At 36.6% G+C, this 14,142-nt stretch overlaps 1 protein-coding gene across 1 annotated transcript in view; it reads right to left on the bottom strand.

The window, feature by feature from the left end:
- Positions 1-14,142, bottom strand: part of doc2g (double C2-like domains, gamma) — a 55,430-nt gene that overhangs the window by 31,520 nt on the left and 9,768 nt on the right. Inside the window, exon 5 of the mRNA XM_067393557.1 lies at positions 2,435-2,544. Within this exon, the coding sequence (XP_067249658.1) occupies positions 2,435-2,544 (110 nt within the window). The remainder of the gene's footprint in view (positions 1-2,434; positions 2,545-14,142) is intronic.

The raw sequence follows: 14,142 nt of genomic DNA, 5'->3' as shown, positions 1-14,142 counted from the left end.
CTGGTCTGTTCTGGTTATGCAGGTTTTCTTTGACTACCTTGTGAATCAACTGCCCCAGTGCACGATGCCACCTTGTGGATAAATTAATTATTGCAACAACAAAAAACGTGCGGTTACAAAAATCCGCGTACAGTATGCACATACTCTTCTGATGACCAAATTAGTGCCACGCGCACTGTATGCTGACCCTCGCGTACGCTTAAATAGTGAAGTATACTTTGGGCAGGGTTGCCAAGTTTTCACAACAAAACCCACCCAACTGCTACTCAAAACTATCCCAAAACTAGACCAATCGCATTTCGCTGTCCACGGTGAAAAAAAAATGTGTTCTGGGGGTAAAATCCATGTTTTTGGAGGGGTCCCCTGGTAAAATTCGCAATCCATGGGCTAAATATCATGTTATTTGGGGTTGCTTAAACCAGCAGACATGAAAAACAAAAAAAAAGTAGCCCAGTTCTGCGGGAAAACCATGGGCTTGGCAATACTAACTTTGGGCTTAAGTGGCATGAAATTTCCAAAACATGCTGGAATTGGTTGACCAATCACAACACACTGGTCCAGCTGACCACTCAGAGCACATTGTGCTTTTCAGAAGGAGGGGCTTCATAGAGACAGGAACTAAACAGAGTGTTATTGACAGACTAGGAAGAGAGGTGCTGTAAAATGTAAAACTTGCTTTGAACATTCAAGCATAAAAAAAAACATTCTAGTAGACCACAAAAACAAAATCAAGACTTTGTAAAAGGGCATAATAGGTCCTCTTTAACATTTTTTTTTAAATATGCTGTGCATAATAGCACTAAATAACAGACAGATAGATTCAATATTGAACAAATTCAAAGATTCAATTCTCTACAATGAATCAAATTCCTCCACCAACAGCAAAATCTCATTGCTCTAAAATCCCTTTCCACAGCCATATATTAAACATGAAACTTGTCCTAAATGGCTGTGATTGTTGCATCATGCATTTTCACTTTCAGTGAGGACAGAAAAATGACGGTGGAAATGTGTCACGTCTGGTTTGGGCAGAGACTTAGGGTGTTTTTTTAATATGGCAAAACAAATTTGTCAGCTAGGCATCTAAAAGACCACTGCTCAACACACACTGTAATAAACAACGAACACGCATACTGTATGCTTCTGTGACATCCGTTATGATAATGACTCCGCTAATAGCATAGGATGCTGCTCTAAATTGGCACAATAGCACTATTGATAATGCAGCCATTCTTGAGAAAATGTTCCCTGCCAATAGTCTGCCAGCAGCAGTCATTGTCTCATTGAGAAATGACATTCACATGACAAAAGCTGATGAAAGAAAGGATGTTTATTGATAGAGGGCCATTTGGGAGGAATAACAGTAAATATGAAACTACTCGCTCTGAATAAGATGTCCAAAATCTTACAATGTTTGAAATTTTATACGTAAAATATTCATCCCTGCCGCCTCTCCCTGCACTGAGCGCCTGCAGTCGGGTTTGAGATTAGCCAGCTGTCATAGCCCAGACACAGCCACTGTGACAAGGTGCTGACGCTGCCCGTGGTGACATACTCCATCTACGCCTTGGGCTCCAACAACCTGCTCTTCAGGATGATGTTCACAGAGCATAACAAAGTGTAAAGCATCATCAAATCAAACTCACCCTTTGGGATTCAAAAGTGGCAAGAATCCATGTTCGGCTTGTGTCATTTTTGGCAGAATTTATGCATCTAATTGTTTTTTTAATCCACAAGAAGCTTCTGTGATAAACAATTTTTACAAAATCTCAGCATACTGCAGAGGCGAAAATCTTTGGATTGAAGATCTTTCTCCAGTGCTGAGGTAAATCGGGGTTGAGTTAAAAACCCTTTCAGCATGAAACTCAAATTTTTCATGGTCTCAACCAAAAAGTGGAACAAGTAAAGCAAACGGCTTCGCTCTCTCTTCATCTCTCCCTCTCTTTCATCCTGCGAGAGCACCTGCTAGAGAGCTTCTGTGTTTCCCAGCTGTACATCAGAAGGGTTTCTATTACATTTGTAGAGAAATTGCCCCCATCTCACTTTATTCTCGGAGTTTTATTGCTCAAATTGTAGCATACCTCTACACAGAAGGTTAGACCCAAGTGTGGGTGTTACCTTAAGGCTAACGTGTGTTACTGCACCACAGAGACGTCCACCACATGCTGTCAAAGATGTGCACATACCCACACACAATGTGCTCAGCGTGAGAAAGAGTTGACTTGACCTGAACGTCCTGAAGCAATGAAATTCACACATGCACACACACAAATGGGGCACACACATGTTCTCATTGTCATTAATAAGCTGGACGGAGACACTCATGGGGTTTTGCAGAGAGCCATATGTTCAAAAGGTGAATTCAGAAGTGCAAGTAAAGCCAAAAATAGTTGGATGCTGGTGAGAATCATGGGAAATGGAGGTGGTAATGTACCTGAGGGTTTTGGTGGTCATGTCAGCAGCCGTGATGCCGTGATAGATGAGCGTCTCGTTCCACACTGGATTCAGTGTGTTCTTTAAAGTCTTAGTGCGCAGTTTGTTTGCCTGAAAGAGAGAATAATAATGAGTTTAATTTATAGACATACTGGGTCAAGACAAGTGTGCAAAAGAGCTGCTCACGCAAAATTTCTGCTGGGTTTACAACAGCTGTGCACGCATATAAACTTGTTCTTGGCATCAGTCTAATGTTGATGAACACAGATTATTGAAAATGAGTGAGTGTGTGCACACAGTTAGTAATTAGCATAAGACACGCCCAATCCTTCTCCATATAAGGGCTATTGCACAAGCTCTCCTATGCAGCCATTGATCACTCTCCAAAAACATATCCTTACGCTCTCTAAAGATCTATTTCATAAATATCTATGAGCACAAACAGCAATATTTTCTGCCTTTTCATGCAGGATGCATCTCAGTCTGAGCTATCATGAGCTGTAAAGGCTCCGTCCTCTTTGGAAAAACAGGGTGGGGAGCAGCAGTTCATATGCATTTAAAGACTCATGCATGAAAACAGCATGCTTTTCCTTCCACTCAAAAATTGGCATTTACAACATGGTATAATAAATGATCTGTGGGGTATTTTGAGCTGAAGCTTCACATACACTTTCTGGGGACACCAGACATAAATTACTTCTTGTTAAAAAAGGGGCATAATAGGTCCCCTTTAAGTTTTTTATGTCTTACCCTATTAGAAAATCTTAACTTTGTTTCTTGTTTTAAGTATAAATATTAAAAATGTAAGAAAAATAAAATTAATTCAAGATATTTTCTCTGAAAACAATAATTAATCTTGTTGTAATGATGTTTAGTTTTTACTGGAGCACAAGACAAAAATACTGATAAAGACAATGATTTTTGTAATTTACATTTACATTTACATTTATGCACTTGGCAGACGCTTTTATCCAAAGCGACTTACATTGCATTTTACTATACATTTGTATCTGAGTATATGCAATCCCTGGGATCGAACCCATGACCTTGGCATTGCTAGTGCTATGCTAACCACTGAGCTACAGGAAACCACTGAGCTAGGGTCAATGCAGGTGAAGTGGAAATACTTTCTCAAAACAATATTTCCATTAAAATGGAACCTTAATTTATCACCATATGCCCAGTGGAATGTTTTCACGACTTTCACTCAATGTCACCCTAGAGCAGCACCATGGGTTTATTACTGGGAAAATCCCCCTGGAGCAACATGGGGTTAAGTTACTCGCTCAAGGGCATAATGGTATGGTCAAGCAACCCTGCGGGTAAAAGCCTGAGCCTTAACCACTACACCACATTACCCCAGTACATCTTAAATGAAGAAACTGAGCTCTAAACTGAGCTCTAAACCACTAAACCAGAAGCAATCATCCCCAAAATAAACATTCTTTCACATTTCACCACCTAAGAGCATTTGAGGGAAATAATTAACACCCCAAGCTCCATCTGTGCAGAAATTATCACTGCTGTATATAGCAGTTCCTCAATTTAAAGAATCTGTTAGAATTGGCTGCTCAGTCATGCTAGTTTTGTGAAGTGGCTGGTGGTGTAATGGTTAGTTAGCAGTGTTATGAAATCGCCCATCACTAGATATTGTTGAAAAGTCATTATTTTTTTTAATTTTTTTTTTGGTGCACAAAAGGTATTCTTGTCACTTTATAATATTAAGGTAGAACCACTGTACTCATATGAACTGTTTTAAAAATGTCTTTAGTACCTTTCTTGATCTTGAGAGGTTCAGTGACATTGCTGCCAATGGAGGCCTCACTGAGCTATCGGATTTCATCAAAATATCTTAATTTGTGCTCCGAAGATTAACGAAGGTCTTACGGGTGTGGAACGACATGTGGGTGAGTAATAAATTACATAATTTTCATTTTTTGGTGAACTAACCCTTTAAGGTTCTGGGCTAGTAACTGAAAGGTCGGTTCGGTTCCTACAATTTGCAACCCACGATTCATCACCATTGTGTCTTTGAAAAAAGCACAATCCCAGGTTGCGCTAGAGGATCCATGTTGATCTTGTACGAACATTAGAGATATTTATAAATACAGATTCGCACATAACTGCACACTAAACATCAAATATGTTCTGACTGGCTGTGATTTTGCACCACATTTCCATGTTCAATGAGAACAGAAATTTTTGTCACAGGAATCTCATCACATTGCACTGGGTTAGGACACAGAATGAGAATGGTTCATCACTACTCATTAGGGGTGTGACGAGACGGGTATCTGACGAGATGAGACGAGACTCGAGATTGAGTTCACGAGACGAGACGAGACAAGATTTTTACACACTATTTTTAAGAAATCTTCAATGGCGAAATACATGACTAGAAAAAATATTTTGCAGGTGTATTTGAAATGTTTTAACTAATCATCTTGTAATGAATGTCATTCAGTTCTACTTTCTGAGTATGAATAATCATATGCAGTAAAAGACAACAATACTGAAGTACTGTAAAAGGTTTTGCCATAAACTCAACTGACTGACTTCTCTTCTGTATGATTTCAGTCTCTTCAGACGTTACTGTACATGATTTATGAGCTTCTACAACTTTTGACCTCCTAACTGAATTCCTTTCCACAAACTGATCATAGAAATAAAGAGTATAAATAAAAATGGTAACACTTTACAATAAGGTTTCATTTATTAACATTAATTAACCAACATCAACTAACAATGAGCAATATATTTGCTACAGTATTTATTAATCTTTGTTTATGTTAGTTGATAAAAATAGTCATTCATTGTTAGTTCATGACAGTTCACAGTTCATGAAATGTTAACAAATGAAACATTATTGTTTGTGCTTAATATGATTAAGAGAAAACTGTTATTCATTTTTATGGTAACACTTTACATTAAGTGCAACCATAATCGCACTCTCTTAATATTCAAAGTGCAAATAAGACCAAATTTTTCTTTGATACAGAGCTAAGAGATGGTAACAACTACACTGCCCAGCCTAAAATAGCTTTCATATTGAGAGATATCTGTATGCATCAGGGAGCCGCTTTCAAATGCGGGGTATTGAAATCGCGTTTGAATGCGCGCACGCGTTTACTTTCACTTTCGCGATCGCACGTAACTCTGTGAATATGGAGCGGTGGCCACAGTTATCCAACTGAATTAAATGTTTTTTATTTAAATACAAAGCAAAACGACAGTGGGGGCATAATGTAAACGTAGCGGTGGCATATTCTTTCCTAATCATCCTAACCACTCTGTCATGGCAATATCACGAGACTACTTTTCGCCTCATTCCCTACTACTCATATATAAAACAATACAATAAATTTCAGTCTCAAATGGGCTAAAAACTAAAAAAAAAAAATTATAAAACACTCAATATAAATACATAAATTATAAATATAAAAACAAACATGAATTCATGTAAATAACAAATAATTAAATATAATTACATAATACATAAAATGCATTATAATAAATAAAAAGGCATTTTGGATAAAAAAGATTTTCTCAATACATGTGTCACTAAAAATGTAATTTTGGACCATGAATTTAACTAAAACAACAAAATTTCTGAAATTATATTTAAATACAGAATGGACAAAGAGAAACTTGGGAGGCAAAATGTTAGAGAAGTATCCAGCTACACCCAACTAACTGCATAGTTTGACAGTGGTGTTGCATCTTTTTCAGTCCTGGCTGACTTTGTGGCCAAGGTTAGATAAGATGCAGAAAATAAAACCACTTTTTAGCTCCTTAGTTCTTTATGTAAGTGTGAGACTCAGGTGCAACTCAGCTGGTCTATCCAAATTTAGATATGTGAATGTGTCAGTGTTCAGACATTATTTTTATCTGCAATAATTCAATAATAATAATAATAATTTATTACAAATACTTTTATAGAAGTTGGATTTAAAATCTACTTTGATCAAAAATCTAAGAGGGCTCATGCCCCCAGTTTGAAAAGGCATGATGCATCTGGGTAGAGATGACAGTGGGAGAGATGAAGAGAGAGAGAGTCAGTCAGGGAGGACAGGAGAGGAAACATCATTTATCTCTTCTCCCTCAGGTGAAAGGCAGACATCTGCTCACCTACTTTGCAGAGGAGATAGAGGACAGGAGGCTTTCCCCAGCTCACCTCCTCTCTGTCTTAAACACACACACACACAAAATTATCACCCCTTCTGTGTCTTACCCAAAAATCTGCTCCCCAATAATCACAAACATACACATTATCTCTGTATTTACTTTTAAATAGGACTAACCTAAACCCAAAAATAACCTTTTACATTTTTCATGATAGATAGATAGATAGATAGATAGATAAACGATCGATAGAATGACAGACAGACAGACAGACAGATAGATAGATAGATAGATAGATAGATAGATACATGTAGATAGATAGATAGATAGATACATGTAGATAGATAGATAGATAGATAGATAGATAGATAGATAGATAGATAGATAGATAGATAGATAGATAGATAGATAGATAGATAGATAGATAGATAGATAGATAGATAAACGATCGATAGAATGACAGACAGACAGACAGATAGATAGATAGATAGATAGATACATGTAGATAGATAGATAGATACATGTAGATAGATAGATAGATAGATAGATAGATAGATAGATAGATAGATAGATAGATAGATAGATAGATAGATAGATAGATAGATAGATAGATAGATAGATAGATAGATAGATAGATAGATAGATAAAACGATCGATAGAATGACAGACAGAATTGATAGATTAGGACAATCGATAGAACGCTGGACAGAACCATCGAACGACAGACAGACAGACTGATAGATAGATAATATGATGTGTTTATTTTCATTAATCATACCTAAGTTAATTTATCTTTCTCCACATAGCATAATGCCCATGGAAATAATTTTAAATGCTTCCAAAAATTTCTCTTTTAATATTAAGCAAATTAGGTTGTATGTTTTGTATGTATTATTTTAAGTTAAAAAAGGTGTTTTCTTTAAATCTTGCCAGTTCAATTAAGTAAAAAATTCTGTAGTCATTTAAGCACACCCATATTGCTCCAAACATTCATGACTTTTTCCTGTAGAATAAAGTGTCAAAACTGCTCTTTTCCTTACTAACGAAAATGCATGATGATCACTGGCTGTCAAGGTCAGTTGAAATATTTTTGCGTAGCATGTTAAAAAACAACAACAAAGTCCCCCTTCACGCTACATAAAAACTGTACCACTGAACTCATCTTACACAAAGCACGACAAAGCAAGTTAAAAAAGTGTTTTTGCCCCTTCAGTCATGTCATATCCAGCCTAGAGCACAGAGTGAGCCAGTACACCCTCAAAAATGATGCTGCTGCTTGTGGGGACGTTTGCTCCATAACGTAGGCCAGATCTGACCCACCCCCAGACACAAACAAACACAAACATCACCCCCTCTGTTTCTTCCCTAAAAATCTGCTTTCACCCCATACTCATGCACTTCAAATACCCTGACATGCACACTAAATTCCCCAAACTGGGCAATTACCCTCCAACAGCTCGTTTAGCAAATTAGTGTTAAATCAAAGAAACGCTCTGGCTGTGAAGACTCAAACACAATCTCCCAAATCGCAGACTCTTTCGCACGCTCGCTCTCCTGACAGAGCGAGTCCACGTCATTCATTGCCTGAAGAACATGTTGCTTCTCTGCATATTTCATTTCTCTCTCTCTTTCACTCTGTTCTACTCTCTGCACTGCTGCATTTGAAGCTGAAACCAGCCAAGCTTGGCTATCCTCTCTCTCGCCCCCTGAGGATGCTCGGCAAATGAATAAACACTTTAATTCCAACAGACATCAGCAAAAAATACATGTAACAATTCATTAAAACAGCACCAACTGAGCAAATAGCTACTGGGACTTGAATGAGGAAGAGATGCATCATTCAAACCACAACTGATTTAATCGAAACGGATCTTACTGTGGAAGTACCATGGTACAGTGATGCCGTATCACTCAAATCAATTTTTAAAAAAATCATATTGACTTTATTCCTGACTAGCCTACTGCGTTTCGAATTATGGGTTGCACTTCTGGTTTGGGGAACTTCCATTCAAAAAGACTGAAACAAATTTTTTTTCAAATCATAAGGTTTCCCTACAAATAAAGCTTATCCGTCAGTTTGACTGAATGAGCTATCAATGTTTCTTTCATGATTTATTTTCAGACATCATGAGAATAACATAATGCTTGGTATTTTAACATAACATGTTATAACAAGAATAGCTATGGCAAAAGCTCATTTCAGTTGCTGCTTTCTATCCACGTGATTATTTTCTTTTGCCCCTTTGCATACCGCTGAAATAGTATGAATAAGGACAACATATACTGCATATTTGTGGTCTGTTCTTCCGATATAATTTATGATATATCCCATTAATAATTTACTGGAATGCATGAAGAATCTCTCATTTTTCTCCTCAAAGCCTCACGTCTCTTTCCTGGTTTTTCACAGGTAACGTAAATACAATTTATTTTCTGTAAAAATGATGGAAATCACTGAAATAGTATCACGCAATGCTGAAGTTTATGAACATTTTTATTAAGGCAACGCATATGACATAATACTAGTGTTAATTTCGTCACCTATTTTTAATTTAGTCTTAGTCTTAGTCTTGTGCCAAATGTCCTTGTTAGTTTTAGTCATATTTAGTCATTCACATATCTTTTTTTGTTAGTCAAGTTTTAGTCGACTAAACGTCTCGTCATTTTAGTCTAGTTTTAGTCAAAAGAAAACTCAAGGTATCTTAGTCAAGTTTTAGTCGACTAAAAGTCTTTTAATTTTAGTCTAGTTTTAGTCAAAAAATTGTAGTCTTTTTTTAAAAATAACACATTATTACTGAGATTATTACTGATAAACATTTCAGTAAAAAAAAGTGTTTCACATATCTCAAACATTGGTTAAATGTCATAATTACCTGACAAAATACACTTGTTGAAAGATTTTTGTTGAATGCAAATGTTAAACGTGTCTGGGTTTCAATTTCTGATTTAGGAGACACATTCACAAATGATTAACCTGTTCTGAAGAGTATTTTATTTTAACCAACACAATTCAAAAGCTAGCAAGTCGTCGTCGCTCGTCACTCGTGTTCGCTTTGGGTGTTTTGTGTTCAGCAGTTTCGTGTTGCAGCCACAGGCGTATGAGACCTGTAAAGCCTCGTTTACAGTGCACGCCACTCTAGTCAATGCTTGTGTTTACACCATGGTTTACACCAGCCGCGCCGCGGTGCGTTTGAGAAGCGTCCCAGAAGCGGCTCGACGCGCCGCTTCGCTAAAGATAGGTAACGTTACCTCGCCTTCAAGACGCGCAGCTCAAATACAAAACAAAGTCAAAATAATCACCCTGTGTAAACTCCCACTCATATGTTACATAGAAACTGACGACAAGAGATTCGCAGTTGAAAAACTTGAGTTGACATCGCGCAGAAGACGGAACAACACTTTGCCGGAGCCGTAACGAGCCACACACGCATGCAGTGTAAACAAGGCTTCAACGAGGCTTAACTTGAGCAACAGCGCGAACTCATTCCGAATATTTTAAAGGCGTAACAGCTGATGAAAAAGCAGAGACGATTGTAGACGAAAATGAAGAGAGATTTTATCTTAGTTTTTATTTTATACAAAACATTTTCGTCTCGTCTTTTTTCGTCAACAATAATGCATGTTAATTTAGTCTTAGTCAGCGTTTTTGGACAGTGGTGCAGTCTTGTCATCGTCTCGTCTTAGTCATGAAAAAAAAAAGTCGTTGACGAACATATTTCGTCTCGTCTCGTCTGACGAAATTAACACTACATAATACAGATATATATCACTATAGTTATATTTAACCTGTCCGTTATTGCTGTGGAAAGAATCACGCTTTTTCATGGTCTGTTAAAAAGTACCTTGTTGATGCTTTTACACTTTAAATGTCCTTTCAGTGTTCGTTGGTTGAAGGGTGAGAAGAATAATGTCATCTCATTGTACCCAGTTCAAAAATAAAACGTATTATTGCGTTCACAGAGCGAGCCTTTCACTGACTGTTTACAGCTTAACGGAAGTTACTCCCATAATTCGCACAAAGCGTCATGGGGCGTTGGAATAAGGTGGATACTGTTAAAAGTTTGGGATATTTAATAATTTTTTTAAACAAGTTTTTGAAAGAAGTTTCTTAAGCTTGCATTTATTTGATAAAACTACAGTACATTTTTGAAATATTATTACATTTTAAAATAACTGTTTTCTATTTATATATATTTTTAACAAATAATTTATTCCTGTTATGAAAAAGCTGAATGTTGATGTTGAAAACAGCTGTGCTGCTTAATATTTTTGTGAAAACATCTTTTTTTTTTTTTCAGGATTCTTTATGAATTGAAAGTTCAAAGGATCTGCATATATTACAGATATATTTTTTTTAACATTAACAACGTAAACTATGTTCTCAATTGATATTGTTCATTGAAACGTACTGTATTATGTAGAAGAGTATTATGAGAAAGAGATTGAGTGAGCGAGTTTATTACCTCCATTCAGATTTAGCATTTTTCTTTAGGTGAGTCTTATGTTCATAATAAAAAATCTGTTTAAATGTCCGATGTATTATCTTGTCTTTTTAACATTTAAGGGGTTTTCCCGTGACTGACAGCGCTAGTCAAAACATTTGTCAGTTGCGTCTTGTTCCGTGATCACAACAGTTCAGTCTTTTCAATTTAAAAGTCTTTGCTACTGACTGACACACTCATAAAGACAGTCTTTTCCACCATCTAATGGCGTAATAATGTAACTTCTGTTGCTGGTCACGGTCAGGGACTATTTTTTCCGGGGGAAGGAAGACTTTTAGAAAAAGTTTATTCATGAAAGTTGCATTGATACATATTTCTGGCTTTAATATTTGTATTGTGTGGTAACCGTTTTATAAAAGCAATAAGGTACTTGAGGCTAGTGCTGTATCGTGAATAAGTCACGGCTGAAGGGGTTGGAGGCACTCCACTTCACGCCTAACAATGCCCTTCAGCCATGACTTATTCACGATACAGCACAGCCTCGAGTAACTTATTGCTTACTTATTTATCTGTGCACATCTTTTTTTTTTTTAAAAAAATCATGTTCCTCATAATCTTTAATGAAAATAACTTCTCTTCCCTCTTGCAGCAACATTTTTTCTCTTCTCTGATGACGTGTTTAATGGCGCGAGGGCGGAACAACCTGTCACAAAATCAAATCCAGCCCCACATTTTTTTTGTTCAAGAAACCGTTTCAACGACTCCGAACTTCACAGCTTAATTTCTACTTTGGAATAATGTGTATTGATTAATTATTCACAATAAGACTAGAAATGTGCATTAAGAAAGTAAACAGGGTAACTGTATTTTCACATTGACTTTAAGCTTCAGTGATGTTCATTTGACTTAAAACGTGGTACTTTAAACAGTAAATACTGCGCTAGCCATAAAAACAAATAATTGGTTAATCGTTCATGATCTGGTTTTGCCCTTCAAGCATTAATCATATTGACAAAAAAAGGCTAAATAACCCTGCTAGTTTTCCATCTATTTTCTCTCCAACTTCGCAACAGCATATGGTTTCACCTATCTCTCTCTCCTCCTGCCAAAATTGGTGCAATCGCATTTTATTCTAAATATTTCATCCTCATCTTCCACTTCTTTCACCCCCCTTTTCTCTCTCTCTTTCCTCCCTCCATCTGGCCCAGAGCAGTGAGATTCCCAGAGCAGCAGCTTGGGAGAGTGTGTGTGACTCAGATATCTCATTCTCCATGCTGTGTGATGATGACACACACACACACTCGACTAAGAAGGGGCCACTCTCCAGCCCCACAATCTCTCCCTCCCTCTCGCTTTTTTTTCCTTTTGCTTCCTGCACTTTTTATGGGATGCTGATGGAGTCCCTGCACGAGAGGAAGTTCGTTAAAGGGATAGTTCATTCAAAAATGATTCACCACTATTTCATCCTATAGCTGTGTTACTTTCTTCATACATAAAAGGAACATAAAAGGAGCCGTTTTGATGAATGTTCAGGATGCTGTTTTCCATACAATGAAAGTGGAGTATTTACTGATTTAGCTTTAATTTTTATATTTTCAGTTTTAATTTCAATTTTAGTTTAAGTTTTAGTCATTCTGTTATGTTCATTTTGATTCATTTTTTTAATATATATTTTTAGCTTTAATTTTTATTTCAGGTTTAGTTTCAGTATTTCAATTTCAACAGTTTTTTTAAGTTTTTCATCTAACATTTTATTTATTTCTTATTTTTTTATTTACTTAAAAACACTTTAATTTTAGGGGGCTTTCACACTGGGCATGTTTGCTGCTTTCCGAGTCCGAACGCAATTGTTCCTGGCAACCCCTGCATCGCTGGTCTGGTTTCACACCAGGGGCAGAGATAGGGGGTGGTCGTGGACACCAATGACCTAAGCTTGACCACCCCATTCACAATTGCCATTTCTGTCTCTTTTTTTTCTCAAGAACCAAGTTTATTTAGACATAGAACTGTCTGAACAGCGCACACACCAAAATCACCTTAGTACCTGGCGCAAGTCAAACAAGAGCGGAAAAAGCAGGTGCCGAGGGAGCTTCATTAGATGAACAGTGAATGACGAACAGTAAATATGAGATAGTGGAACAGCAGGTTAATACAACATGATAAAATAAGGAGATGATTAAAGACTTTGCATGCATGTATGCATTTGTTATACTGTATATGCATCATATTTAAGAACATATCTCTAAAATGTATAGACAAAGATATGCTGTAATGTAAGATCAATGTAAGACAAATTGATATGTAATTTTAATCTGTAATTTAATGCACAAATAAATTCAAGCACTGCATTGTGCCAATTTTGTGTTAGCTGGAAAAGTACAAATGGAAATGGATCACATTTAAATGTGCATAAAATTATTAATTTTACATTATGTGCTGCCTGCTTCTGCCCTTGTCATTCACATTCTTGGAAATTAGGATTCAAAAGAGAACATATTGAGGACATATTTTCCTTCATACTGAATTCAATTTTGCTATGATAGAACTGTTGCAATTAATTTATCTTGACAACTAGTAGAATGTTAAACATTAAATGTTTAATTTTCAGTTGCAAGGTTTGAAAGATTTTAAAGTCTAACTAAGAATTGTTGAAGAACTGACTGAGCTTCTTTTCTATTAATATGCCTGGAGGTGAGGAATGAGACAATTCACCCAGCAGGCCTATTACTTGATCTATTCCACCACTTTCTCAATTACAACTAAGTACAGTTATTTGTATTCATTTGTGTTGTGGGCATTAAAACAGACCAGTACTTTAACAGACTGCTTTCTAGCCCCTGCCTGCCATGAAAATATCCTGGCTCTGCCACTGTTTCACACTCAATTTGATTCTATCGAAGCCTGGTGCATTTGCGCTCATCTTACGTCATCACAAACGTGCAAGCTACAGTGGGTACGGAAAGTATTCAGACCCCCTTAAATTTTTCACCCTTTGTTATATTGCAGCCATTTGCTAAAATCATTTAAGTAAATTTTTTTCCTCATTAATGTACACACAGCACCCCATATTGACAGAAAAACACAGAATTGTTGACATTTTTGCTGATTTATTAAAAAAGAAAAACTAAAATATCACATGGTCCTA

The sequence above is a fragment of the Chanodichthys erythropterus genome, chromosome 9, assembly GCF_024489055.1.
Source record: "Chanodichthys erythropterus isolate Z2021 chromosome 9, ASM2448905v1, whole genome shotgun sequence".
Lineage (NCBI taxonomy): Eukaryota > Metazoa > Chordata > Actinopteri > Cypriniformes > Xenocyprididae > Chanodichthys > Chanodichthys erythropterus.
The sequence above is the reverse complement of the archived record's forward strand: the minus strand, read 5'-3'. Positions and strand labels throughout refer to the sequence as shown.